This window comes from Thunnus maccoyii, chromosome 23 (assembly GCF_910596095.1).
Source record: "Thunnus maccoyii chromosome 23, fThuMac1.1, whole genome shotgun sequence".
Classification (NCBI taxonomy): domain Eukaryota; kingdom Metazoa; phylum Chordata; class Actinopteri; order Scombriformes; family Scombridae; genus Thunnus; species Thunnus maccoyii.
This window is the reverse complement of record NC_056555.1, coordinates 23,412,208-23,439,475: the sequence shown is the minus strand read 5'-3', so window position 1 is coordinate 23,439,475 and position 27,268 is coordinate 23,412,208. Positions and strand designations below refer to the sequence as shown.

General features: G+C 37.0%; 1 protein-coding gene and 1 long non-coding RNA gene across 8 annotated transcripts in view; one reads left to right on the top strand and one right to left on the bottom strand.

Moving 5' to 3' along the window:
- The window catches only part of LOC121890768, a 64,280-nt gene extending 42,134 nt beyond the window's left edge, over window positions 1-22,146 (bottom strand). The window contains exons 1-4 of one of the 3 annotated variants that reach the window (XR_006093915.1): window positions 21,345-22,146; window positions 19,829-20,823; window positions 17,741-19,509; window positions 17,101-17,269 (exon numbers count right to left, since the gene is read on the bottom strand). This is a non-coding gene — a long non-coding RNA (uncharacterized LOC121890768). Of the gene's footprint in view, window positions 1-17,100; window positions 17,270-17,320; window positions 17,411-17,740; window positions 19,510-19,828; window positions 20,824-21,344 lie in introns of those variants that run through there. The other 2 variants (XR_006093914.1, XR_006093916.1) reach the window with 2 other exon arrangements.
- LOC121890744 (NACHT, LRR and PYD domains-containing protein 14-like) overlaps window positions 1-27,268 on the top strand; it is a 135,915-nt gene that overhangs the window by 91,186 nt on the left and 17,461 nt on the right. The window contains exons 1-5 of one of the 5 annotated variants that reach the window (XM_042403267.1): window positions 7,584-7,622; window positions 16,773-16,843; window positions 17,225-17,495; window positions 18,964-19,026; window positions 22,121-23,960. The exons of 1 other annotated variant lie outside the window; for it this stretch is intronic. In XM_042403267.1, the coding sequence (XP_042259201.1) occupies window positions 17,237-17,495; window positions 18,964-19,026; window positions 22,121-23,960 (2,162 nt within the window). In that variant the 5' untranslated portion in view covers window positions 7,584-7,622; window positions 16,773-16,843; window positions 17,225-17,236. Of the gene's footprint in view, window positions 1-7,583; window positions 7,623-12,591; window positions 12,613-14,710; window positions 15,246-16,772; window positions 16,844-17,224; window positions 17,496-18,963; window positions 19,027-22,120; window positions 23,961-27,268 lie in introns of those variants that run through there. 3 more of the 5 variants (XM_042403270.1, XM_042403266.1, XM_042403268.1) reach the window with 3 other exon arrangements.

Here is a 27,268-nt window from a genome sequence, read left to right as displayed (position 1 = left end):
CAGGGAATATCTCTGCCTGAACTCCATCTCCTGCAGCTCCGAAATATTGGCAGAGATACGAATCATTTACCAAGTTTGGAAAGTTGATAAAAGGCTTTTTCTCCTAAAAGTAGAAGCAGAGATGCGTCACTCTGATCATTTTTGGCCAGTTAGGAGTGATTTCCTGCTCTGAGACGCTTGATAAATACGGGCCCAGATGTGACAGATGTGACAGATTGGATGTCCACAAATTTCATTCAGTTCAATTGTGAAAGAATTTATCATTGGTCCAGAAAACCTGCATGCAGGTCAAATCATATCTTGGTTCTGTGGTGAAAAACTTTGTATTTTTTGATTCCAGTCTAAGTTTTGATGATCATATCAGCAGCTGGTCCAGTCCTGTTTTCACCATTAAAACATATTCAAATAATATCTATAAAACCAGCACAGAACACTGCTGCTGTCAGACTTTGAACTAAAAGCAGGAAAAGAGATCATATTACTCCATTTCTATCATCACTTCACTGGTTACCTGTTTGTTTTAGGATTGATTGGAAAGATTTGATTGATTACTTTTAAAGGCTCTTCATGGCTCCAGATGACATTTCAGAGTTGCTGTGTGTGTAAATATTAAAGGTATCCAGCTTTTATATGCTTTTATATGTCTTTTTAACTATAGATCATTGTCACATTGTACTTGGTCCCAAAGACTATTCAGTCTTAAAAGATCATCATGTTAGTACTGATATTGGGAAACTGGCTTTTAAATACTTTCCTCCACACAACTGGAACAATCTGCAGAAGCTTGTAAAATTAGACGAGTTAATCTCTTTTAATCAATTTAAATTGAAAGCAGCTGTTGTATAATCTGTTGATACTGTTATTTTTGTGGCTTTAATTGTTTTTATATGTACTTTTATGGTTTCTATTGTTCTTATATATGATTTGTTGCTGATGTTTACTGTAACTTTCATGAGCTTTTATATGTAGTGTAGCTACTCGTCCCTGTAGAAGAGAGCTTGTTCTCAAAGGCCCTCCCTGTTTAAATAAAGGTTGATGAGGATGATGATGATGATTATTATTATGTCAAAATGAATAGTTTATATCTCATAACGATATTTAACAAGTCATTTGCATCAGGCTGTAAGTAAACACTGATCAGCCAATCAGGTGGCTTTAACAATAACTATATAATTTAAACTTGTAGGTGAGATCATGTGATCCAGAAATTGGTTTGCAGTGTTTGTCCAAAACTTAACAAACACAATAAAAGAAACACACACACTAAGAAGAAAAAAGCAATCCAAGACATAGTCCACACATGGCACACATCCTTCATAAAATACACTAAACTACTACACAGCAGCGTCCAGCAGTGCTCCTGGAGTACAAAGATTCAATGTGAGAGAAGACACAATGCAGCCCAGAAATATACACAATACCATACTTTCCACTGTGCAGCACTGACTACAGTACTGCTGTGAGTACCAGGAGTTTTTATGTGCTGCTGTGTGTTATAGAGAGCGATGGCTGATGGGATAAAGGAATTCCTCGCTCTGTTACTTTTGCAGCTGGAGGCCTGAAGACGTGGGCCTGATGGGAGGAGCTGAAGCTCACTGAACAGGGTGTTGTGGGTGAAGCAGCAGGTTTTCAGTCTTTGACAGGTTCCGGGTTTGGTAGATGTCGGTAAGGCTGTCTTGCTCAGTGCCGTTTATTGTGCTGAGCAAGTCCTTCTGTGCAGCATCAGCGTTACCATGGCAACAGAGGATGCAGAATGTCATAACACTGAATAAAAAACGTATAAAAAGATCTCAACATAAAACAGTCAGAATCAAAGAAGCCGTTGTTGTCTTTTCTTCAAAATAAAGTCAGTGTGATAGTTTGACTTCAGTTTGTTATCAGTGTAGATCTCGAGGTGTTTGTTCTCCTCCACTGCCTCAATCAGCTGAATGCTTAACAATGTTGGTTTTATTGCTGAGCAGCTTTTTCTGAAATTAAATGATCCTCAAAGTTAACAAGTTTACTATTATAGCAGTGAAAAAATATACTGAAAATATTCACATTTGACAAACTAGAACCAGTATTTTGTCATTTTTTCATAAAATAACTATAAACAATAATCAGAATAGTTCCCCATTCTGTTTGATTAATCTACTAATCCTAGCAGCTCTAAACGGATGTTTTGTTTTATTAAACTTACTTTGTGGATGTAGAATTTTGCAATAATAAAATCTAAATTCATAAGTTAAATAAGAGTCATTGTCTTTATCATGTAAATAGAAACTAAAAATAACATCTTTGAAGAAAAGGGAAAAGTTTTGAACTATGAAGGTCTTCATGTCTTTCCAGAGTTTATGGGTGAATCTGCAGCTCCACAATAAGAGAGAAACAGTTTCAGGTTGTAATTCACAGAAAGAAAACATCACATCAGTATCGTTTTTAACTTCTGAAGGAAAAATGTTACGGGATAAAACTCATGAATCAACTTTTAAAAGACTATATTTTCAGCAGATTCAAGCTGCCATAATAAGTCATTAATGATAAATGATGATGAATGAATGAAATAGTTTCACTTTAGTTTTTATTCTTATTACTGGTCACAAACTGTGGCTGGTTTTTCAACATTCATTCAGTCTCAGCAGCTGCTGACTCAGTTTTTACTGCCACAGCATCTCTGACCTCATGTTCTCACATTAAAATGATCCCAATCAGGTTTACAGATTGTAATTTGGGGGAAAAGAGAGCAGTGGTATTGATCGGTACTCAGTATCAGCAGATACTCTGAGTACTGAGAGTCAGTATCAGGAGAGAAAAAGTGAGATTTGTGCGTCTCTAAAGAAAACCAAGAAAACATCTCAGTTCTGTCATTTGGAAAATGAATCAGACTTGGATTCGAATAAAATGGTGGATGTTTTTCTTCAGAGGAAGGTGAGAACAAATCATCTGGTTTAAGGTCAGACAGCTCAGTCTGTGTTCACTTTAATATTTAGTTGTACCAGTGTGTCTCTGTGATCAATGCTGATCAATAAATATCAGGTTGTCCTGTGTAATGTTAATAATGAATATCAGTGAGGTGTTTTTGATACTTGGAGCAGTTCTGCTTTCACATGTAAAATGCAGCGTTAGATTTCACTCTCTGATCAGCGTCACTGTTCATGTTGTTGAGTCTAACTGATAAATGTTAGTCAGTCCTGCTCTGACACATACAGCACAGATACTTATGGCTGGGACTTTGTCTATGTACAGTGCAGCTAAATAACAGCTGGCAGGTGTGTTTTTCTTTGTAAAGCAGGAATTTGATGAAGCTGCAGGTGTTTCTGATCTGTGCTTGTTGTGTTTTTAATACAGTGTGTTTCTTTGCTTCATGCTGTGAACAGTTAACCTGTTAAGCAACATTTCAGCCTCGGTGGCTTGATTCATCTCTCTGGAGTCTTCTGAATCACATCAAAGCTACAGTCAACTGAAAAGGTATTTGGTGTAAAATAATGTGTTGATGTGTGATAAAGGTTTGAGAGTCTCCAGTCTCTCTCCTCCTCCTGCTCTCCTGTACAGCTCAGGTGGATCATTACAACATTCTGCAGCAAAGAGACACAACCGCTGTCCAAGCTGCTGATCCTGGAACAGTCAGGGATCATCAAGCTGTCTGATGTTACTCTGTCGTCCACAAGCTAACAGTTAGCATTCCCTCTGCTGACAAATAACAGCATGCAATCTTCAAGACTGGCAGATTTGTTGTTGCTCAAGGATATCTGAAGGTTATCTCAAGGTTACTAACTGCTGATGTGAAGAGAGGAATCTCTGCAGGACGTCTGATTAGTCACTGTTTCTTAGTTTTAGGGGTTAAATGACAAACTTGGTCATTTCCACTTGAACTTGAACCTTCATTGTTGCCTCATTTAAAGGTGTATGAGGATAGGAGGGTGTGTGCTTCTGAAACACATATAAAAGGAATATATAGCGAGTGAAACAACTGCAAATAATAATACTCTTATGCACGTTATTGAGGAAATTATCACTAATTTAACTTATCAGCCAAAGTGATGAAAAATAACGAGTAGCAAAGAGTAGTTCAACCACTATCAATCAAATCAAAAATCAAATCAAAATTATCTTTCATTACTACTATGCACAACATAAAGAAAAGTTGAGATGTATAATAACTATTAGATCTAACCATAGATTTTACAAGAATATGGTATTTAACTTTACTAATAAAGATAACATGCACACTGAGCCTGTTACAAGTTGATGTTTAATTCAGTCACAGTGATTATTGTTCAGGATCTTATGAACTATTTGTGCTTTTCATGTCTGTGCTTCTGTTCTTCATGTTTCTATTAGTATCTAAATTTATATTAACATTAATATTTCCCAATTTATTGCTTTATATGTCTTGTATGATGTGTTTCTGTGTCGCATATTTTAAATAGTAGCTGACAATGTAGTATGATGTGCTGCATGCTATTTTTTTTAACTAACATTAACATGTTTATTAATATGCATTTTCATTGTTAAATAAACCAATAACTAAGTAAATAAAAGTCATCAAGTTAATTCAATAATAATTTTAATATTACACTGTACACCTACAAAAATGACTGAACTTCTGTTAAATGTAAAACTTCCAGAAATTGATGAGAAACGAGAAGGTTTCCTATGTGTCTACTTAACACATTAATAGTTAATAAAACCGTTACAGAGAAAATATATTTTAATATGTTTCACAGAAAATGTCTGTTATAGTGGACATAAACAAATAGACACAGATGAGTCAACATTAAAATGAGATTTGATTTCTACATTGCAGACGGGTGAAAAAAATATTAATGACTTCTAATTAGTTTTGCACTATTTTTTACAATAATTTATATTGTTTACATGTTAAACAAAAGGGAAATATGATATATTTTGACATATATTTCACATATCAACATGATAACAAATGATTTGAACATTATAGAGCTGGTGTGTCAAAATGAATTCAAGTGGAGAAATTATCTCACTTTGCAAATGAGGTGAAACATGTTCCCGACACACAGTGTGAACTTCTACAGAAATATTTACCAGAAGATTATTTCCACTAGTTGGTGACGTTGGGGATTTATACTGTCTGTATGATTCAAGTGCAAAGGAGGTTTCAATCCTGTTTTTAACTTTACATTGAGATTACACACTTTGTCTTTAACATATATTCTATTATTACATAATTCATTATTTGTGGTTTAAGTTGGGATTAATGTGTTGTAGAAAAAATGTTTTAATTAATGATATGATGCACTTTTTAAAAAATAAATCTTTAAAGATAAAAAATAAAATAAAAAATAGGAGAAGCCAACGAAACTGGATCTAAGATATGCGATGCAGACATCACAGGTAAATATTGAGTAAAAAACAAATGATGTTACAAATGATTGAGGGTTGAACGTATATGAGAGACAGTTTTTATGGCATAGCAAGTCTCTGCAGTATAGTTCAGAGTATCCAGATACTAAAAGTGGCATTAAAACATACAAGTTTGGTGTTTGGATTGAGAATTTTCTGATATGAATGTGGCACTTTCCAAAAATCAAAAGCAGGTTAATGCTGTATAAATATCAGTCTTTAAATGGTAATTCCCTACTCCAAACAGCACCGATTTATTTACTGATACTTCTTCAAGAGGGTCCAAAATATTTTACTGTATGCAGAGCCGGCTGTGACCAGTTTGGTGCCCTAGGCAAGAGTTTAGCTGGTGCCCCTTGTATCACAACCACTTCCACCACCAATGTTCATACACTCACACAGACACTGCACAGCTTTGTGTCTCAGAGATTTTCTTTATTTTAGAAACAAACAAAAAGAAAAAACAAAAAAAGAAACGGGATCCTCATTTAATTCATCTGCTGCTGATCCACGTCCAGCTCATCATTAATGAGTCATTAGTTATGATTGTTATAAACTGACAGGAAGTGATGACAAAAATGTGAAATTAATTTAAATTGACTGTTATTTCACATTGCACCAGGTAAATAATTCCAGCCCTTATGATCATTAATGGTTTTTATTGATATCTTTAATACTGTGACAGTGAAACATTTATTAAATTGCATTTTTGTGATATTAAAAATGTCTTAAAAAGTCTTAAATTTAATCTGGTGAACCTGCAGAAACCCTGTAAAGTCCAGGAAGCTGTTTAATCCTATTTTGTGGAGTTTCAATCAGCACCATAATAAGTATTATATTTTGTGGATGTATGTGCATATTTGTATGTTTGTGTATCTGTGTAGTTTAATTTTGTCTCACCCATTTATTTGTCAGACTTCGTATGTTGTGGTCTGTGTTTTCTGTGCAGTTTTGTTGGATAACTGTGGATAAAATATAAAAATAAAAAAAGAAAGTGAAAGTTATAGATTTATCAGAAAAAAAGGTACTTTAAGTTCATATTCTGCAGAAAATTGTCCCCTGCATTAGTTATTATAATATATAGTATGCAGCATTTTCCCGCCTGAAATAAAGAACGTTTCTGCTATCGTCTATAAAAACTATAAAAAACTGTTACAATTTTATCTTTTTAATCTGATATTAACCAGATCAAGATTCAGATAAAACAGGCAGTGGAGCTTCATCACACAGCAAAGGCCACATATTTAATGAGTGAGGTGATTGTTTCCACATCCAGCAGTTACGGATCAACATTATCATTCATTTGGAGTCGTGTTTCTGTCCACCAATATTCACTCTCTTTTAGCTCTGTTAAAAAGACTGTAAATGTGTCAGATATCCACTTGATATGACTAATTCAGACTGATGAAGCCTCATATAAACTTCACATCAATTAAATGACTATGTGGACACACTGTGGATTTTGGCCTCCATCACTTCCACTGAAAGCACATTTGAAGGATCTTTTAATATCCAGTATGAACAGGAGAAATGATTACAGCGAGGAAAACCTCTTTCACTGTTCATATGGACACCTGACTGTTGTTTTAAGACACATGTGAAAAACTGTCAACCTATCCTTTAAAGTTACCTGGAACATTTTGAACACTGAGTCTGTAAATAAAAGGATTTTCTTTCTACACAACATTGACATCTAGTGTCGATCAGGTAGAATTACATCATCAGTAAAATCTTCATCACTACGATGAAGAGCACTCAGATCCTTTAAAGTACCAATACAGCAATGTAAACATACTCCATTACAAATAAAAGTTCTACATGAAAAATCCTCCTACAGTAAAAGTACATAAGTATTATGAGCTTGATGTAGTTAAAATATTGCAGTAAAAGTAGTGGTTTGGTCCCTCTGACTGATATATTATTATATTATATATATTAAATGTGACCCTGACTACACACTGCTTTTTGTAAGACGTCAAAAGCCAAAAAGGTTGGAAACCACTGGTTTCATCTTTAACAATGTGTTGTATTTTAAAAGCTTGTTATATTATCCATTGTGTCAAATCTTCATCTGAAAAGGAACTAAAGCTGTCAAATAAATGTAGTGGAGTAGAAAGTACAATATTTCCCTCTGAAATGTAGTGGAGTGGAAGTATAAAGTAGCATCACATGGAAATACTAAATCAAAGTACAAGTACAACTTCAGTCAGACTCCATTTTAAAGTCAACAGAGCAGAAGGAGGAAAACAGTCTGAGGCAGGGTGAGTGTTAATATTATTGATCAATCAGCTGATTACTTTTCAGATTAATTGTTTAATTGATTAGACTGTGTCAGAAATCAGTTTTGACGTCTTCAAACGTTGTTTCCTTTGTTCTTTTCCTGGTTTCTGCGTCCTCACAGTGATGTAACGTGACACACTGGTTTGGTTTAAAATAGAGAGAAGTCACAGTTAAGAACGACTCAGATGTTTATCTGAAGTCTGTTTGTTGGATTTAAACCAGAGTCAAAGTTTATGTTTGTGATGCTGGAAAACACACATGGTTGTAGTTAAAGTCATGTAAACTAATAAGAAGCTGTAAAAGTAGTGAAAGATTTTCCTTTTTGTTTGCTGTCTAGTCATCCATTTCATTTCATTTCATTTCAAACTTTATTTAAGATTCTCGGAAAACCTTTGAGGGTGACCTTCATTTACAATGATGCCGAGATTACACATGGAAAAACAAACAAACAAACAAACAGAAAAAACAAGGAAACATACATAGTCAACAAAATCAGTTAAAACAATTACAGACAGGCAGTGAACAGTTATTCATTATATCCTGAAGTGTCCAAGAGGTGTGAGAGTATTCAGTTTTAGGTCACATTGTAAGAGTTTCCATGAGTTTGCTGCACCAACACTAAAAGCTTCTTTCCAAGTTCAGTCCTGACATGAAGGACCTGAAGAGCCAGACAGTCACTGGAGCAGCTTAGAAGTGGACCAGAGTTCCAGTATAACAGAGATGTGATGTATGACGGTAGTTTTCCAGTCAGGGTTTTATAGATATACAGATACCAGTGATTATTGCGTCTCTCAGTCAGAGAAGGTCAGCCGACCTTATCATAGAGGACACAGTGGTGAATATTGTAGCCGTCATCAGTAATAAATCTCAGGGCTGAGTGGTAAACTGAGTCTAAAGGCCAGACTGCTGCTAACTCAGACTGCTGAAGCCTCATATAAACTTTACTAAACTTAAACTTTAAATGACTGTGTGGACACACTGTGGATTTTGGCCTCCATCACTTCCATTGAAAGCACATTTGAAGGATCTTTTAATATCCAGTATGAACAGGAGGAATGATTACAGCGAGGAAAACCTCTTTCACTGTTCATATGGACACCTGACTGTTGTTTTAAGACACACGTGAAAAACTGTCAACCCGTCCTTTAAAGTTACCTGGAACATTTTGAACACTGAGTCTGTAAATAAAAGGATTTTCTTTCTACACAACATTGACATCTAGTGTCGATCAGGTAGAATTACATCAACAGTAAAACCTTCATCACTACGATGAAGAGTACTCAGATCCTTTAAAGTACCAATACAGCAATGTAAACACACTCCATTACAAATAAAAGTCCTACATGAAAAATCCTCCTACAGTAAAAGTACATAAGTATTATGGGCTTGATGTAGTTAAAGTATTGCAGTAAAAGTAGTGGTTTGGTCCCTCTGACTGATATATTATTATATTATATATATTAAATGTGACCCTGACTACACACTGCTTTTTGTAAGACGTCAAAAGCCAAAAAGGTTGGAAACCACTGGTTTCATCTTTAACAATGTGTTGTATTTTAAAAGCTTGTTATATTATCCATTGTGTCAAATCTTCATCTGAAAAGTAACTAAAACTGTCAAATAAATGTAGTGGAGTAGAAAGTACAATATTTCCCTCTGAAATGTAGTGGAGTGGAAGTATAAAGTAGCATCACATGGAAATACTAAATCAAAGTACAAGTACCTCAAAACTATATTTAAACATAGTACTCTGTGGTCATTTCCTCTCCAGCACTGATCAGCAGTGGGTTACCAGCAGGGTTTTAAGGTCTGATCAGGGTTGGTTGGTTGCTCTTTGCTCCAGACTCCAAACTAAAGCAGTCTGAGTCTTTGACTGCACTTTGAAACTGTCTCCCATTGGATTTAAGATCTGTGGACGCCTTTAAAAAGCAGCTCAAGACCTGTTCAGACTTACCTTTGAGTAGTAGTGTTCTATTTATCTGATTCTATTTTATTTACTATTCTTATATTGTGTCTCTATTTTCTTCATCTTTTATTGTGAAGCACTTTGTGACGTCTGACATAAAAAGTCGCTTTATAATAAACTTTACTGACTTGCTTAAATTATTAAATGTCGGCCCTGAATCCAGTTAAGACAACTAAGTCAAACATCCTAATATTCATACGTACGTTTAATATGTAATATTATATTCACCACTTGCTCTTTAAGCTGTAAGTGATTCTAGAAAACTCAGAGCAACTTTAAATGATGAAACACACACACACACACACACACACACACACACACACTCTCTCTCTCACACACACACACAAACACACACACACACACACACACACACACACACACGCATAACCACATCCAGGTGACTTCCAGTAAAGGAGGAGCAAACAGGTAGAGAGTAAAGGTGAAAGTATTCAGTCAGACTCCATTTTAAAGTCAACAGAGCAGAAGAAGGAAAACAGTCTGAGGCAGGGTGAGTGTTAATATTATTGATCAATCAGCTGATTACCTCTCAGATTAATTGTTTAATTGATTAGACTGTGTCAGAAATCAGTGTTGACGTCTTCAAACGTTGTTTCCTTTGTTCTTTTCCTGGTTTCTGCGTCCTCACAGTGATGTAACGTGACACACTAGTTTGGTTTAAAATAGATAGAAGTCACAGTTAAGAACGACTCAGATGTTTATCTGAAGTCTGTTTGTTGGATTTAAACCAGAGTCAAAGTTTATCTTTGTGATGCTGGAAAACACACATGGTTGTAGTTAAAGTCATGTAAACTAATAAGAAGCTGTAAAAGTAGTGAAAGATTTTCCTTTTTGTTTGCTGTCTAGTCATCGATTTCATTTCATTTCATTTCAAACTTTATTTAAGATTCTCGGAAAACCTTTGAGGGTGACCTTCATTTACAATGATGCCGAGATTACACATGGAAAAACAAAGAAACAAACAAACAAACAGAAAAAACAAGGAAACATACATAGTCAACAAAATCAGTTAAAACAATTACAGACAGGCAGTGAACAGTTATTCATTATATCCTGAAGTGTCCAAGAGGTGTGAGAGTATTCAGTTTTAGGTCACATTGTAAGAGTTTCCATGAGTTTGCTGCACCAACACTAAAAGCTTCTTTCCAAGTTCAGTCCTGACATGAAGGACCTGAAGAGCCAGACAGTCACTGGAGCAGCTTAGAAGTGGACCAGAGTTCCAGTATAACAGAGATGTGATGTATGACGGTAGTTTTCCAGTCAGGGTTTTATAGATATACAGATACCAGTGATTATTGCGTCTCTCAGTCAGAGAAGGTCAGCCGACCTTATCATAGAGGACACAGTGGTGAATATTGTAGCCGTCATCAGTAATAAATCTCAGGGCTGAGTGGTAAACTGAGTCTAAAGGCCAGACTGCTGCTAACTCAGACTGCTGAAGCCTCATATAAACTTTACTAAACTTAAACTTTAAATGACTGTGTGGACACACTGTGGATTTTGGCCTCCATCACTTCCATTGAAAGCACATTTGAAGGATCTTTTAATATCCAGTATGAACAGGAGGAATGATTACAGCGAGGAAAACCTCTTTCACTGTTCATATGGACACCTGACTGTTGTTTTAAGACACACGTGAAAAACTGTCAACCCGTCCTTTAAAGTTACCTGGAACATTTTGAACACTGAGTCTGTAAATAAAAGGATTTTCTTTCTACACAACATTGACATCTAGTGTCGATCAGGTAGAATTACATCAACAGTAAAACCTTCATCACTACGATGAAGAGTACTCAGATCCTTTAAAGTACCAATACAGCAATGTAAACACACTCCATTACAAATAAAAGTCCTACATGAAAAATCCTCCTACAGTAAAAGTACATAAGTATTATGGGCTTGATGTAGTTAAAGTATTGCAGTAAAAGTAGTGGTTTGGTCCCTCTGACTGATATATTATTATATTATATATATTAAATGTGACCCTGACTACACACTGCTTTTTGTAAGACGTCAAAAGCCAAAAAGGTTGGAAACCACTGGTTTCATCTTTAACAATGTGTTGTATTTTAAAAGCTTGTTATATTATCCATTGTGTCAAATCTTCATCTGAAAAGTAACTAAAACTGTCAAATAAATGTAGTGGAGTAGAAAGTACAATATTTCCCTCTGAAATGTAGTGGAGTGGAAGTATAAAGTAGCATCACATGGAAATACTAAATCAAAGTACAAGTACCTCAAAACTATATTTAAACATAGTACTCTGTGGTCATTTCCTCTCCAGCACTGATCAGCAGTGGGTTACCAGCAGGGTTTTAAGGTCTGATCAGGGTTGGTTGGTTGCTCTTTGCTCCAGACTCCAAACTAAAGCAGTCTGAGTCTTTGACTGCACTTTGAAACTGTCTCCCATTGGATTTAAGATCTGTGGACGCCTTTAAAAAGCAGCTCAAGACCTGTTCAGACTTACCTTTGAGTAGTAGTGTTCTATTTATCTGATTCTATTTTATTTACTATTCTTATATTGTGTCTCTATTTTCTTCATCTTTTATTGTGAAGCACTTTGTGACGTCTGACATAAAAAGTCGCTTTATAATAAACTTTACTGACTTGCTTAAATTATTAAATGTCGGCCCTGAATCCAGTTAAGACAACTAAGTCAAACATCCTAATATTCATACGTACGTTTAATATGTAATATTATATTCACCACTTGCTCTTTAAGCTGTAAGTGATTCTAGAAAACTCAGAGCAACTTTAAATGATGAAACACACACACACACACACACACACACACACACACACTCTCTCTCTCACACACACACACAAACACACACACACACACACACACACACACACACACGCATAACCACATCCAGGTGACTTCCAGTAAAGGAGGAGCAAACAGGTAGAGAGTAAAGGTGAAAGTATTCAGTCAGACTCCATTTTAAAGTCAACAGAGCAGAAGAAGGAAAACAGTCTGAGGCAGGGTGAGTGTTAATATTATTGATCAATCAGCTGATTACCTCTCAGATTAATTGTTTAATTGATTAGACTGTGTCAGAAATCAGTGTTGACGTCTTCAAACGTTGTTTCCTTTGTTCTTTTCCTGGTTTCTGCGTCCTCACAGTGATGTAACGTGACACACTAGTTTGGTTTAAAATAGATAGAAGTCACAGTTAAGAACGACTCAGATGTTTATCTGAAGTCTGTTTGTTGGATTTAAACCAGAGTCAAAGTTTATCTTTGTGATGCTGGAAAACACACATGGTTGTAGTTAAAGTCATGTAAACTAATAAGAAGCTGTAAAAGTAGTGAAAGATTTTCCTTTTTGTTTGCTGTCTAGTCATCGATTTCATTTCATTTCATTTCAAACTTTATTTAAGATTCTCGGAAAACCTTTGAGGGTGACCTTCATTTACAATGATGCCGAGATTACACATGGAAAAACAAAGAAACAAACAAACAAACAGAAAAAACAAGGAAACATACATAGTCAACAAAATCAGTTAAAACAATTACAGACAGGCAGTGAACAGTTATTCATTATATCCTGAAGTGTCCAAGAGGTGTGAGAGTATTCAGTTTTAGGTCACATTGTAAGAGTTTCCATGAGTTTGCTGCACCAACACTAAAAGCTTCTTTCCAAGTTCAGTCCTGACACGAAGTACCTGAAAAGCCAGACAGTCACTGGAGCAGGTTAGAAGTGGACCCGAGTTCCAGTGTAACAGAGATGTGATGTGTGATGGTAATTTTCCAGTCAGGGTTTTATATATACAGATATACAGATACCGGTGATTAATGCGTCTCAGTCAGAGAAGGTCAGCCGTCCTTATCATAGAGGACACAGTGGTGAGTATTGAAGGCGTCACCGGTAATAAATCTCCTGGCTGAGTAGTAAACTGAGTCTAAAGGTCAAAGTGTGGAGGCAGCAGCATTTCTGTAAATTACTTCCCTATAATCTGACTGATAAGATAGTTGATTCAACAGTCCTCTTTCTACAGATCGGAGGGAAGGTGGATTTATTTCTGTATAGAAAGTCATTTTTGTGTTTTAATTAGTCAACAAGGTTCTTGATATGGTGATTGAATGTGAATCAGTCGTCGAGCCAGATGCCCTTTAGATGTTTGAACCATTGACAGTAGAGATATGCAGATTGCTGTAGTCTGAGTTTTTAGATCTTGAAAAAAACATACATTTTGTTTTATTTGCATTAAGTATCAGTTTGAGATTAATGAAGGAATGTTGCAGTTTCTCAGATGGCTAATTGAACAGAACCAGCGATACAGTATAAAATAGTATCGTCCGTGTAACGATGGGTTTGGCAGCCACGTATGGAAGACACAATTTCATTAATATAAATGGTGATAACATATTTTTTGGGCACAATGTGACGCTGTTTCTACTAGTGTTTACTGCTCAGACTCTATAGACGACTGTCTCAAGATGCAGAATCGACCTCCTTTACTCTTTCATATTTCCACTGTGGGTTGTTTGGACACATTGTCCATGTATGTTAAAACGAATTGTATATTGATCATTTACACAATGTAGATACATATGTAACAGTATATACAGTCAATACTTTAAAGATGATCAAAATATGAAAGTGAAATATAACAGATGTGATGGATATAATAAAATAAAAGTCCAGGTGAGCACTCTGTTAAAATCATAATTATATAAATATATATTATCTTTATGACCGTTATTAAACCATGTCCTCTTCTAAACACACAAACCACTTTATTCTTACAATATGTGACAGAACCTCTTCCTTAAGTGTGATGTCTGGTTCAGATGAAATAGGACAGTATGTTAATGACTTCACATGGATGCACTGAAACCTTATTTATATTTTAAGCATTATTCCGTTATTTCTGTGCAGTTGCTTTATTTTGTTATCTTGTTGATAAAATCACTAAAGTACCAGTGGAGTGAAATTGCTTCAGATATATGATATACGAAGAACAAACATACAGACAGACAGAGATTCCTTGTTTTATACAGAGAGATGGTTTCTGTCCCCAATTAACTGATCCATAATCTGAAACACACACACACACACACACACACACACACACACACACACACACACACACACACACACACACACGTGTGACTTCCGGTAAAGAAGAAGGCGGGAGGAACAAACAGGGAGGAACACTGAAAGTGAAAATATTCAGTCTGTTGTTCAGACTCCATTTTAAAGTCAACAGAGCAGATCAAATCAAACATGTTTAATATTATCCTGAGTCTTTAGTTTTGGCTCATGCAAATAGTGAAGGTGCGCTCTGTCCAGTACGGATTTACACATCGAGTTTTTTTCTACCATGTGACCCCAGGGGCTCTCCGTAGTCCAGCACCAAACGTGAAGCAGCAAAGTGACTATAACGACCGAAATAAATCCTCAAATACCGTCACACACGATGGACGGTGAATTAACAATGTTACGAGTCGGTGTTTAATTCTGCGTGTATCTGATCCACCGTCCAGCACGTATTCTAGTGAGAAATGTAATTCTTGAAACTGTTCGCCTCTCATTCCCACCGTCTTCTCCCACTAAAATAGTGCAGCTAACCAACGGAGGCTGGTGGCGAGTTGAGGCGACAAAATCCAAAATGTAAAGTTTGTACACAAATATAGTTTATCTTTATGGATTAAATTAATGCCGAGTTGACAAGAAGACTGTCGACATATGACGCCTTTTATCTTGTGTTTCTAGAATTATGTGTTTTTGCGGACACGTAAGGAATTGTTAATATGTCATATTTATTAGAGGAAGTTTGGCGTAATACTTTCCCCGGAGAGCGCAGGGAGTTTCAGTTTAATTCACTGCTACTATGTACATCTTTAACATTTTGTCACCACTACAGAAACAGCAGGTAGCTGTGAAAGTATGATAAGGTTGTCTGACGCTGACTGCTGTTAGTTATTGGTTTGACAGTCTAATATGTGTTTGTGTTGATTACTGACGGTGGCTGATTGTACTCAGTTTCTATCGGCAGTATGCAGTAAATGGTCGCCCTTTGTGTGTGTGTTTAAACTACTTTCCTAACATGATGTGTTTGATGGTTTTATTAATGACTCCTGATGAAACTTTAAAGCTCAGCATTCTCGTTGACCTTTAGCTTCCTTTTTTATAAGTCAAATGAACATTTATTCACCCAGAAAAAACTCATATTTCTCTGTATAATATGACCTCCTCTTTCTGTCAGCTGCAGTGTATCTGCAGTTTATTTACTGTTTTTTTTTTTTTACATGATTTCAGGCCAGTTGGAGGAGTTAAACCTGTGACACTCACACCTGAATCTGTACAGTGGAATGAATTGAGTTGCATTGTGGGTAATGTAGGCACCAGGTTTTGACAGGAAAGAAGAACGTGTGGAATAAAAAATAATATCTCTGGTTCTGCTGCATTGATTTCGATCCTGTTTTTTAAACTATCTATTGTGAATCTGGCAATGTTACAGGAAAGAAATGCTGAATGACTTCAGTGCTCTTTTAGTTATGCATTCATGACGCCAGCTATATTACAGATTCTGTGTCTGAGGAGGTCATAGTGATCAGATTGGATGCGTAGAAAATAGTGATCCTACTTTTGGCCAAAACTGTGAGGAAGGGCACATATATATATATATAATTTTACAAAAACTGTATAATGGAAGATCATCCCATGAAAGGCAGTAAGAGGGTGCATCAAAAATACCTGCTGTGTGGTGCAGCCACAGTTTTTTCCTTTCCTGGTGTTTAGCTGAAGAAGTTGAGCGGACTCCAGGAATTGTGAAAACAGCAGGCAGTCATTATTCTCTACTTCAATATATTGTGTAAAGCACTTTAAACTGCCTTTATGTATGAAATTTGCTGTATAAATAAACTTTCCTACAGGTTTTGGCATCTAGCTCAACCAGAGGAAACAGGATGAGTGTTTATCACCAACAACTGTAGCAGCACTAGTAGATGATACAAGAGGTTCAGTGGTTCCTCAAATCATAATGTTGACAAGCATCTTTCCCTCTGAGTTGTCCTTGAGAAAGACACTGTATGTCTGTTGGCTCATGATCAGCAGTTGACCTCTGAACTCCCAGTTTAAGCACCAGGAATGAAAATGGTGAAGTGTAGTAACTCATCATTATTATTTTCCCTTCAGGTTTTCGCAGGACAAACAGCTCCTCTCAGCGTCCAACGTTATCAGCTGAACATTCATGAACTCCTGTAGAGGTATGTGAGGTAAAAATATAAAAGTTTATCCTTAAATGTGCTGTAATACCAGCAGAGGGCAGCACTTCATAAAATCATTTGATATGAAATACAGACACCAAAAGCTTCACACTTGGAACGTGGCAGCAAAAAGTTTGTTGTTTGCTTCCTCACAGAGGATGTAAATGTATTCAGCTGGAATTCATGTGATAATGTGGTTTGTCGTGTGTTTTCAGTGGTGAAAAACTGAAACTATGAAAATAATCAAAGTTGTGATCTGTTTGTTCAAACAGTAGATGATTTACATTTAACATGCACATGTACAAAAGTCATACTGGTAAAGTGTCATGAGATGAGAACTGAATACATGTCCTTCCTATTTAAAATGTCTCTTATTTTCAGCAGGAGGCCATAATGGAGAAACTTAAAGAGGACCTCTGGGAAACTCTGCAGGAATTAAAAGAAGATGAATATGAGAATTTCAAGTGGCTCCTGAACCCAGAAGGCATCCCAAGGGCTCAGCTGGAGAAAGCAGCAAGGCGGGACACAGTGGATCTAATGGTACAGAAATATCAGGATCCTGGAGCTCTGCAGGTAACCATGAAGATTTTAGGAAAGATCAAAAGGAATGATCTGGTGCAGCATTTACAAAACTCCAGCTCTGGACCAAAAGGTAAGTCAGTGTCACATGCATTTCATAAATTATTACATGAGTTATGAGTTACAGTGTTCTATTAATAGTAATGTGTTAACAAAAATATGTAGAAATAATGTTAGAGATTGATTTGTCGTTCTTTATGGTACCACCATCAAAAAGTAGCAGGATAAAGAATATTTATTAAATGTCTCACAAGCTAAAATAAATTTGGTTAACTGGCTCACAACATGAAAACACAACAACTGTGTTCCTGTTTTTACCTGCCGCATCCTTGTTGCTGCTGCAACCAGTCATCTGTTAGTCTCACTCTCCATCTTACCCATACTGGGAAGCAAGAGCCCAAGATACTTGAACTTTCTCGCTGGGGACCCAGAAGAGATAATGAGATAAAGAACTTTTTACAGCCTCTAGAACTTATCTCAACCACTTCATACTTGGCTACAAATAAGATAAGATAAGTCTTTATTGTCTCAGCGGGAAATTTGCCTTGGACACACACAGCTGCTGCTGTACAGCACCAAATAATTCAACATACTGTGATCAAAAGTTCTCAGGATAAAAACTAAAAATCAATACATTATTCGAATTCTGAGATCCTCAAAATAAGTACATCACTTAAAAAAACATTACTATGTAATATGTCCAGTACTTGCAAACGTCATGGTTCAATGAGACCAGCAGACCTGCAGTACCAGTCAAAAGTTTGGACACACTTTCTCATTCAAGTGAATATGAAGGTGGTCTGGGTTCTGAACACCAAGACCTTTACGTTCATCCACCATCTGACTGGCAATGCAACAAACCCCAGTGAGCCAGCATGGCAGCAACCCCATGTTGCTTTTTTGGGTAAAGTTTGACTGGGTCATATCGGTGCTGGTGTGGCCTCCAGGTCCCTCTCAGGGCCTGCTCCAGAAGATGGTCATGGCAGGCCCGGACTGGCAGCGGGACTCTTCCCGGTGGCCGAGCTAGCTAGCTAACGTTAGCTACCTAGCTAACATAGCTAATGTTAGCGATGCGTCATCATCGTCTCCTGACAATGTTAAAGCTGCCAAGAAACTGGATAATCAATAATAAACGTGTTTGTTCCCTTAACTTCCTCAAATACATTGATGGCACAATTGGCATATCTAGTCTAGTTAATGTGGTGAATATTTGAAAATTAATGCATTTTGGTGAAAATCTCAGTCAGTGAGTTCATACTTTGAGCTCATAATTGAAAATTATTGAGACAACACAACGTCTTCTGTCACTATTCAAGCTACTGTAATTTGTTGAAAGTCAAAGATCTGTGTTATTTAATGTTTGTGTTGGTTAAAGGGCTATTTTAATCTTCGATGGGTAACTGTTAGTGTATATCGGTAAACTGAGGAGGGTATTGTGCTCTTGCTCTGTTCTTTGAATAGATGGAGAGAGTTGTTAACTGTATTATATCGGTACATTAAAAGATCTGGTGTGTTGTGCTTTCGCTTTTTTCTTTTTGAAGGTGGAGAGAGTAGCACTGATGCCACAGCAGTACAGAAGCCCACTACTTCAGAGCAACCTGCAGGTACAAGACATTTTCTATTTTGTTAGTATATTAGTCATTTATTTAGTTATTTATTATTTAATAACTATTGGTCGAAAGTTAGTCCATGTGTTGTCTCCCTCCTTATTGATGTGCACTTTTGGTTTTATTTGAGGTTCATAACAGTACATTATACTAAGCAGATGTTGGCTCATTAGTTTGTTATTCACATGCACTAAAAATCACCAGAATTCAGGAAATCAAGTATTTGTAACTAAAATGTTCCTAGTTGGGGACCCTCAGACTCCCCGCTTAGAAAGTGGCCTGACGGGGTCTATATTTCGTGCTATATTTCCCGACCTGAATGATTTTGCCAGTCCGGCCCTGGATCCTGGTTTTCCTTTTCCACACAAAGTTGTTCTGTCAGTTACCAGGAATGATCTGGTGAGGGAGTTGTCAAACATCGGCTCAGGAGCAGAAGGTCACAGGAAGATACAAACATGACATCACATCCAGACAGCAGATCTGTGAGGAGAAACAGCCTGTGTCTTTATATTTTTCATAATTTTAGATTCAGTCCAAACAGTAAGTATTTGGACAATTACACAATTTTTCACTTCTTCAGGTTCTGTGCTTCAGCACATTCAATTTAAAACAGAATAACTGATACCACATTAAAGTCTCAGCTTTAATTTCAGTAGGTTTACGTCAACATAGAAAGAACTGTGTGGGAGATAAAGACCTTTTAACACATAGTGCTCAAAAGTAATGTGACAGATACACATGATGTCAGACTAAACAATCATACAATGATGCAAACAAAACTACATAAGCTGATGCTCACGTTAAATCTGGTAATATCTCCTCCACTGACCAACAGACGTTAGCGGCTCTGAAACATACAGGACTTCCTGGAGGCTGGTTTCACACTGTGCGGGTATTTTGGGGGTTGTCATTGGATTATTGAAAGATTGTGGATACAACTGTGGAAAACATGAATGAACTCTTGTCAGGTGGGCAGTGACGTAATTCTGACGGGTGGTCCTACAAAATAACTGTTATTGGTTACTGTAATTGGAGTTGTGGATCAGAAGGAAAAGTGCAGTACAAATTAAATCTATTGCATTATTATTTAAAATTTTTCAACAGGTAGATTTCTCCTGGAGAATGTCAATTTCTCTGCCATGTAAATATATAACATGTACTTAATAAAACGCTGTAGATAGGGAAAGTGAAGCAGCTGAATGAAAGGAGAAATCATTACAGAGTGATTTATCCTTGTATTTAAAGTCCAACTAAAACTTAAACAAATACAAAGTGTCCTCTAGAAGTCTAAATGAGTCAGTTTCCACCACGTAACATTTTACTGTTGAATTCAGACACATTCATGCTGTGAGGAAAAGTTTTGACTCAGACACACAGAGCCAAACAGAACAAAGGACTAACAAATGTCTTCTATCACTAATACTGATAAAATAAGAAAGGCATGTTTTGAGAATAAGGTCAGTGTAGAGGAGAAATCTGATCACTGATTGGTTGCTTGTACACATAAATTTACAGTAACCAGTACTGTGCATGTTAACACGTTACCCCTGTAGCAATCAGCTTAAGTTTTAAACTTAGTTACAATTACAATTAGAGAGCTCCTGTGATCTATTTACTAAGATCAGTGTTAGAGAGCTTATTAGGCAGGGCTAGCTCGTTTAGGGTTTGACAGTAAACAGGATGGTGTATCGGTCAGGATACAGGAATGAGGATGAAGAGACGTAATTGCTTCTCTGAACTGTGCTGTGGTCCAGCCGTGTTTATCGGCAGTTCAACACTAGTATTGTCATCAGTCTGAAATAACAAATAAATCACCATTAGGCACTGTCATATTGACCGCAACAGGTCATAATTACGGTTAAGCATGAATAAAGAAATATATACACCCATGGTGCTGCTGAAACTCAGTTAAACATAAATATATCAAAGCATCGCAGTCCCCATTTAACAGAATAATACTTGAGTTACATACAGATGAGAATACTCCTCAGCGAAATAAACAAACTTCTCATATATATCACTGACCAAGTCACATAAAGTATAACAAAGTATAATGGCGACACCTATTGATCAAATAAAGTACTACATAATGGCGACCACACACCACGGACATTTTCCTAAATGGAGGTGTTATTAAGTTAACTCGTCACAACAGTGTAAACAGTACTACTTTAACTTAAACATATGAAAGATTACCGTAACTAACTTAATACTTCCTCCAGAAAATTATTGCATGAGCATCGTAACAACACCGGAAGTATCGCTCATCACGCTGGACACATGTAAATATGTAGTTAAACTTATGAGACACTTACTTCTCGTCATTGACTCAATACTGGGAATACCACTGGACCACACAGGCAAAATAAGGATGCTCAAAAAAAGACTTATGGGTCGTTACAGGTTACTTAACCACAACATGATACACCTTCGCATTAGCACTCGCTCCTTTCACCCACACACAATGGCAAATGCTAGCGCAGTAAATATACGTCATCTCTTACGGCCTGATAATGTGAGTATTAAAGTGATAAGCACCCATAAATGTCCAAGCCTTTTATACAATCAGGTTAAATGAGGATATTTGGTTTTGGATGTCTTTAAAGCTCTCTTGACGCTGACAAACAAATGTACTAATTGGAAACTTAAATGTATGCAAACACAACAATTTATCAAGAAAACGGAATAAATTCACATATTAAACATCCATTTGAATGTCCAATGTTAGTCCAACTCAAAGAAAAACCTCCTTATACTGCTCACATAGTCCAAGTGAAATGTCCCAAAAAACCAAAAATGGATGTATATGTCCTCCCTTCAAAATGCAGAAAAAGAATAGAATCAGGAACAGCAATGCATTGCAAAAAAGAAGAAAAAGGGTCCAAAAGAATCAAACTCGCCGGATGTAGAACAGGCTAAATTGTATTAAGCCATACAATTTAGATATCTATATATTACTCTTCCCCTCACACTTGTGGCAGTGTTACACCCCAATTACACACGTAACATGGTTTCTCCGTGTAACCTGGTTACATAAATGCATGTAAACATATTGATAGTTGTTCAAATCTATATTTTTCTTCTCTTTCAGCAGATAGTGGACTGCAGAAGGCCTTAGATACATATAAGTTCAATCTGAGAAGGAAATATCAACAAGTGACTGAAGGAACTGATGCAGCAGGAAGTGAAACCCTCCTCAACAAGATCTACACTGAGCTCTACATCACAGAGGGAAAGAGTGAAGAGGTTAATATCCAACATGAGGTGAGGCAGCTTGAAACAGCTTCCAAGATGAAGATCCACCATGACACTCCAATCAAGTGCCACGACATCTTTAAAGTCTTACCTGACCAAGAGAACTACATCATCAAAGTTGTTCTGACGAGCGGTGTCGCTGGTGTTGGAAAAACCTTCTTGGTGCAGAAGTTCACTCTGGACTGGGCAGAGGGCTCGAAAAACCAAGACATCAGTCTGGTGATTCTGCTTTCGTTCAGGGAGCTGAACTTGATCAAAGATGAGCAGTACAGTCTCCTCATGCTGATCCATGATTTCCACTCAACATTACAGAAGGTCACAGCAGAGAAGCTCGAGTCTAAAGACTGTAAAGTTTTGTTCATCTTTGACGGCCTGGATGAAAGCAGACTTGAACTTGATTTCAAGGACAATGAGGTCGTGTCTGATGTCACACAGAAGTCATCAGTCAAGGTGCTGTTGACAAACCTCTTCAAGGGGAATCTGCTTCCCTTTGCTCTTATTTGGATAACTTCCCGACCTGCAGCAGCCAATCAGATCCTAGATCAGAAATGTGTTGACAGGGTAACAGAAGTACGAGGCTTCACTGACACCCAGAAGGAGGAGTACTTCAGGAGGAGATTCAGTGATGAAGAGCTGTCCAGCAGAATCATCTCACACATCAAGACATCCAGGAGCCTCCACATCATGTGTTACATCCCAGTCTTCTGCTGGATCACTGCTAGAGTTGTGGAGCACATGTTGACTACAGACCAGAGAGGAGAGCTGCCCAAGACCCTGACTGACCTGTACTCACACCTCCTGCTGGTTCAGACAAAGAGAAAGAAGGACAAGTATGATGAAGGACAGAAGACGAGTCCACAGGAGCTGACGGAGGCTGACAGTGAAGTTCTTCTGAAGCTGGGGAGGCTGGCGTTTGAACAACTGGAGAAAGGAAACATCATGTTCTACCAAAAAGACCTGGAGCAGTGTGGTCTTGATGTCACAGAGGCCTCGGTGTTATCAGGATTTTGTACAGAGATCTTCAAAAGAGAGAATTTGATCTCCCACAAAACAGTTTACTGCTTTGTTCATCTGAGCGTTCAGGAGTTTCTGGCTGCAGTCTACATGTACCACTGTTACACCAAAAGCAACACAGAGGTACTGAAGGACTTCCTGGGAGAAGATTCTGATTATGATGATGATGGTGATGATGATTACCGTGTCTCATCTCTGGATGACTTCCTGAAGAGAGCCATGGAGAAATCTCTCCAAAGTAAAAACGGCCACCTGGATCTGTTTGTGCGTTTCCTTCATGGCCTCTCTCTGGAGTCCAACCAGAGCTTCTTAGGAGGCCTGCTGGGTCAGACAGAGAACAGTCCAGAAATCATCCAGAGAGTCATCAACAACCTGAAGGAGATGAACATATACAAGTCCAATACCTCTCCTGACAGAAGCATCAACATCTTCCACTGTCTGATGGAGATGAACGACCTCTCAGTACATCAGGAGATCCAAGAGTTCCTGAAGTCAGAGAACAGATCAGAGAAGAAACTCTCTGAGATCAACTGCTCAGCTCTGGCCTACATGCTGCAGATGTCAGAGAAGGTTCTGGATGAGTTGGACCTGCAGAAGTACAACACATCAGAGGGGGGACGACAGAGACTGATCCCAGCTGTGAGGAACTGCAGAAAGGCTCTGTAAGTCCAGATGTGATTAACATTATAAATCAGTGCAGATTAGTAGTTTAATTCTTCAAATATAAATAATATAAAATTCTTATTATTGTTAAAATAGTGCTCGACTTGTTCATAGCTGAAATAATATGTCAGTTATATTTAATCTCAGATGTTCTTGAGCTGTTTCAAATGTTGTGAGTGTAAATAATGTTGATTTTTAAGTTTATAGCTGTTAAGTTAATGAAAACAGTTATTCTATTTATTTCTAGTGATTATTGGATTTTACAGTCTTTTCTTCTATTTATCTTCCTTTGGGTGACGGAGGCGTCATTCAAACCTGGTAAAACAAATGAAGGACTTTAGAGGTTGTGGTTGAGGTTTTATTACAGAACATATATCAGTATTTTACAGCTATCAGTGAATGTAGTGAAGTTATTATTACATGAGAAGCTTCTGCAAATAATATATAACCAGACAGACACTGTTTTTACTGCTATGATTAAGAGTTTAAAATAAGATCTGTATCATTTTCCAAAGGTGATTTCTGAAGTCAGAGAGATTTGCTTTCCTCATCATTATTTTTCTTAATGGTTTCTGAGTCATTTCATAGTGAGCACGAGGGATCAGCAAATCACCAAACTGATTCAGTAATTAAGTGATATTACACGCGATGCTTACCGCATCACTGTCGTGTCAACAATGACGGTAAATCACACCCTCGAGGGTAATATTGCGATTATACAACATTTACCAACAAAATAAAAGATGTAAACAAAATGTATTTATATTGTGAGGCAGTTCGCTCTAAAAATAAAAAAACTTTTTTCTTGTGTTATATCCGTTTCTATGGAAATACATAGGGATATGACTAATACCTGGAAAACAATCACTCACGTCACTAGACTCCTATGTAATGAAACCTAGTTTACAACTCCAGCAAGTAGACTGACACTTAGTAACGACCAAGGAACAGAGACGATTTCTAGTCCCTGTTGAGTCAGCCAGCCAACTTGAGCTAATGCTTTCTAGAGATCGCGACATTTCCCAAACTGAATAAATACGACATTTATAAACACAAAACTGCTTTGCCAGCTCAATCCTGTTGTAACTAAGATATCCGCTGAAAAAAAAAATTCCATGGATAAATTTAGCTGCTACGTCCGCAAACTTCACAGACATTTTTAAGCTAGTAGCTTCGTGTCACCGACTCACCGGCACAGCTGATGGAGGATGCCGGAGTGGAAGCTGAGATAAACTCAACTGAAGGGAAAATGATTCAGTTTTACTGTTTATGGGGGAGCCGGTTAACGATAACGAGTGGAGAAGGGTTCGGGATTTTCAGTGTGTGTGTGTAACTCGTCCCACAGTCTCAGAGTTCAATCCACTCGGTAAAGGGTCCGTTTTGTTTTCCCCACAACCCCTAATCAGTTCAGTTCAATCCCGTTTCACAAACATAAAAGGAGGAAAACTCAAAACTCCGTTCCGGGTTTTCACCGCAGATCCCCACAAAACAAAATAACCCAAAGATACTAGCAAAGCAACACAGCACATAAACGGTGTACAGTTCTAATGAATGGCGGAGTGATATTTTTATTAATTCAACTTCAATATCACATACAGATAACATAAATGGAGTAATATAACATAAATATAGAACAAACAAATATACAACGCCAGGGATTACAGATAAATATGAAATGAAAATGGTGCAGTAGAAAATAAAGATATAAAAAATAAATGTACACATTACAATTATATTAGTTCATTAAATTTGGAGCACAAATTTATAGTCTTCACAGCTTTTCTATTGCATGAGGTAGACAATGTTTTAATGTAGGATTCTGTTTCTTCTTTAAATGAACAAAGAGGGTTTAACTTTTAACACTTTACATTAATGTATATAAAACTTGGCCAGCAATATGATAAGAGTGATGAGGCATTATTCATTTGAGCAAGTTGATGAAATTTACATCACACGGACCCTCACGGACGCAGAAACTATCATTTCAGCTTCAGTGTGCTGTCATGCTGATTTGAGCACGTTCTAAATGTCTAGTTGACCAATCAGATTGCTTGGTCAGAACTACCTGTTGTATAATGTCAGTTATACAACAATATCTAAAGTTTGCTAACATTAACCAACATTAGTCTCCGTAAACTACTGGTCATACGAGACAAAACCCCTGAGTGTGTTGAACCGAGCAATGGTGCCTTTTATTTTTCATGAATTCAGCTTTTTATTTTAAAGAGGGAAGTCATGTTACACAGTCTTGTTTTTAAGTCTTTCTTATATTCTGTTAGTCACAGAAAGAAACTCTCAGGTGTTTTCTCTCTTGTTGGTGTAGAGAAGAGTAGTAGCAGGAAAAGCACAGAGGTCTGATGAATATATAAGAGCAGAATGATAGAATTCAGACTGTTTAAAGAGATCTTATACACATTAAAGGTCAATGTTATATTTTAATGCTGATACCCTGATAACATCTTTCTGATGACATCATGATGAAAATAATTCAACCTTATTGGTTTGTTAAATGTGTTTTGTGCTGAATCAGTTTTTCAGATTCTCAGAAAAGAATGTTGACAACTAAACATCATGCAGTCGTCTGTCCTGCACATCTAAATATTGAATTACATTAATATTTGATTATGTACAGGTCTAATATTGTCAAGCCATTTGTTTCATTTGTGTTTGTCAACTGTCACTAAATTTTGCTGCTTATGGATGTGAACCTGACAACAGCAGGTAGCAATGAGAGATGATCTTTCTCAACTGTAACTGTTCACTGAGTTGAACTGAGTAAAAATATCCTGCAGTCAAATTAAAAACTAAAAATAGTGGACAGTAAAAATGTTTTTCTTATCAAGATGCCTCATGCTGACTTTGTGGAGACAGACATGGGATCAGATCACACAGACAGACTGAGCACATTATGGAAGCCTCAATGTAACTCCATTTTCTCTCCCTTCATCTGCAAGGTTAAAGCAAAACAAAGATTAAAAGTCTGCAGGTATGAGAGAGAGTGATGACAATTTTTGTTTCATCCAAGCACAGTGAGATACGATTAGCTGAACTAGGAGTGCTCTGGTAGCCTACTGGTTAAGATACATGTCATATAATCACAATATCAGTGGTTTGATTCAGGTGGCTGACCTTTGTTGCATGTCATTCCCTGTTTCTCTCTCTCTCCTCTTGTTTCCTTTTATCTCTCAACTGTCGCTTTACATTAAAGGAATAAAATGCCTCAGAAAAAAAAAAAATATTTTAAAAAAGATGAGCTGAATCACTGATGTGAAGAGCAAATGTTAATCAAAATAGGGAATGTCAAACT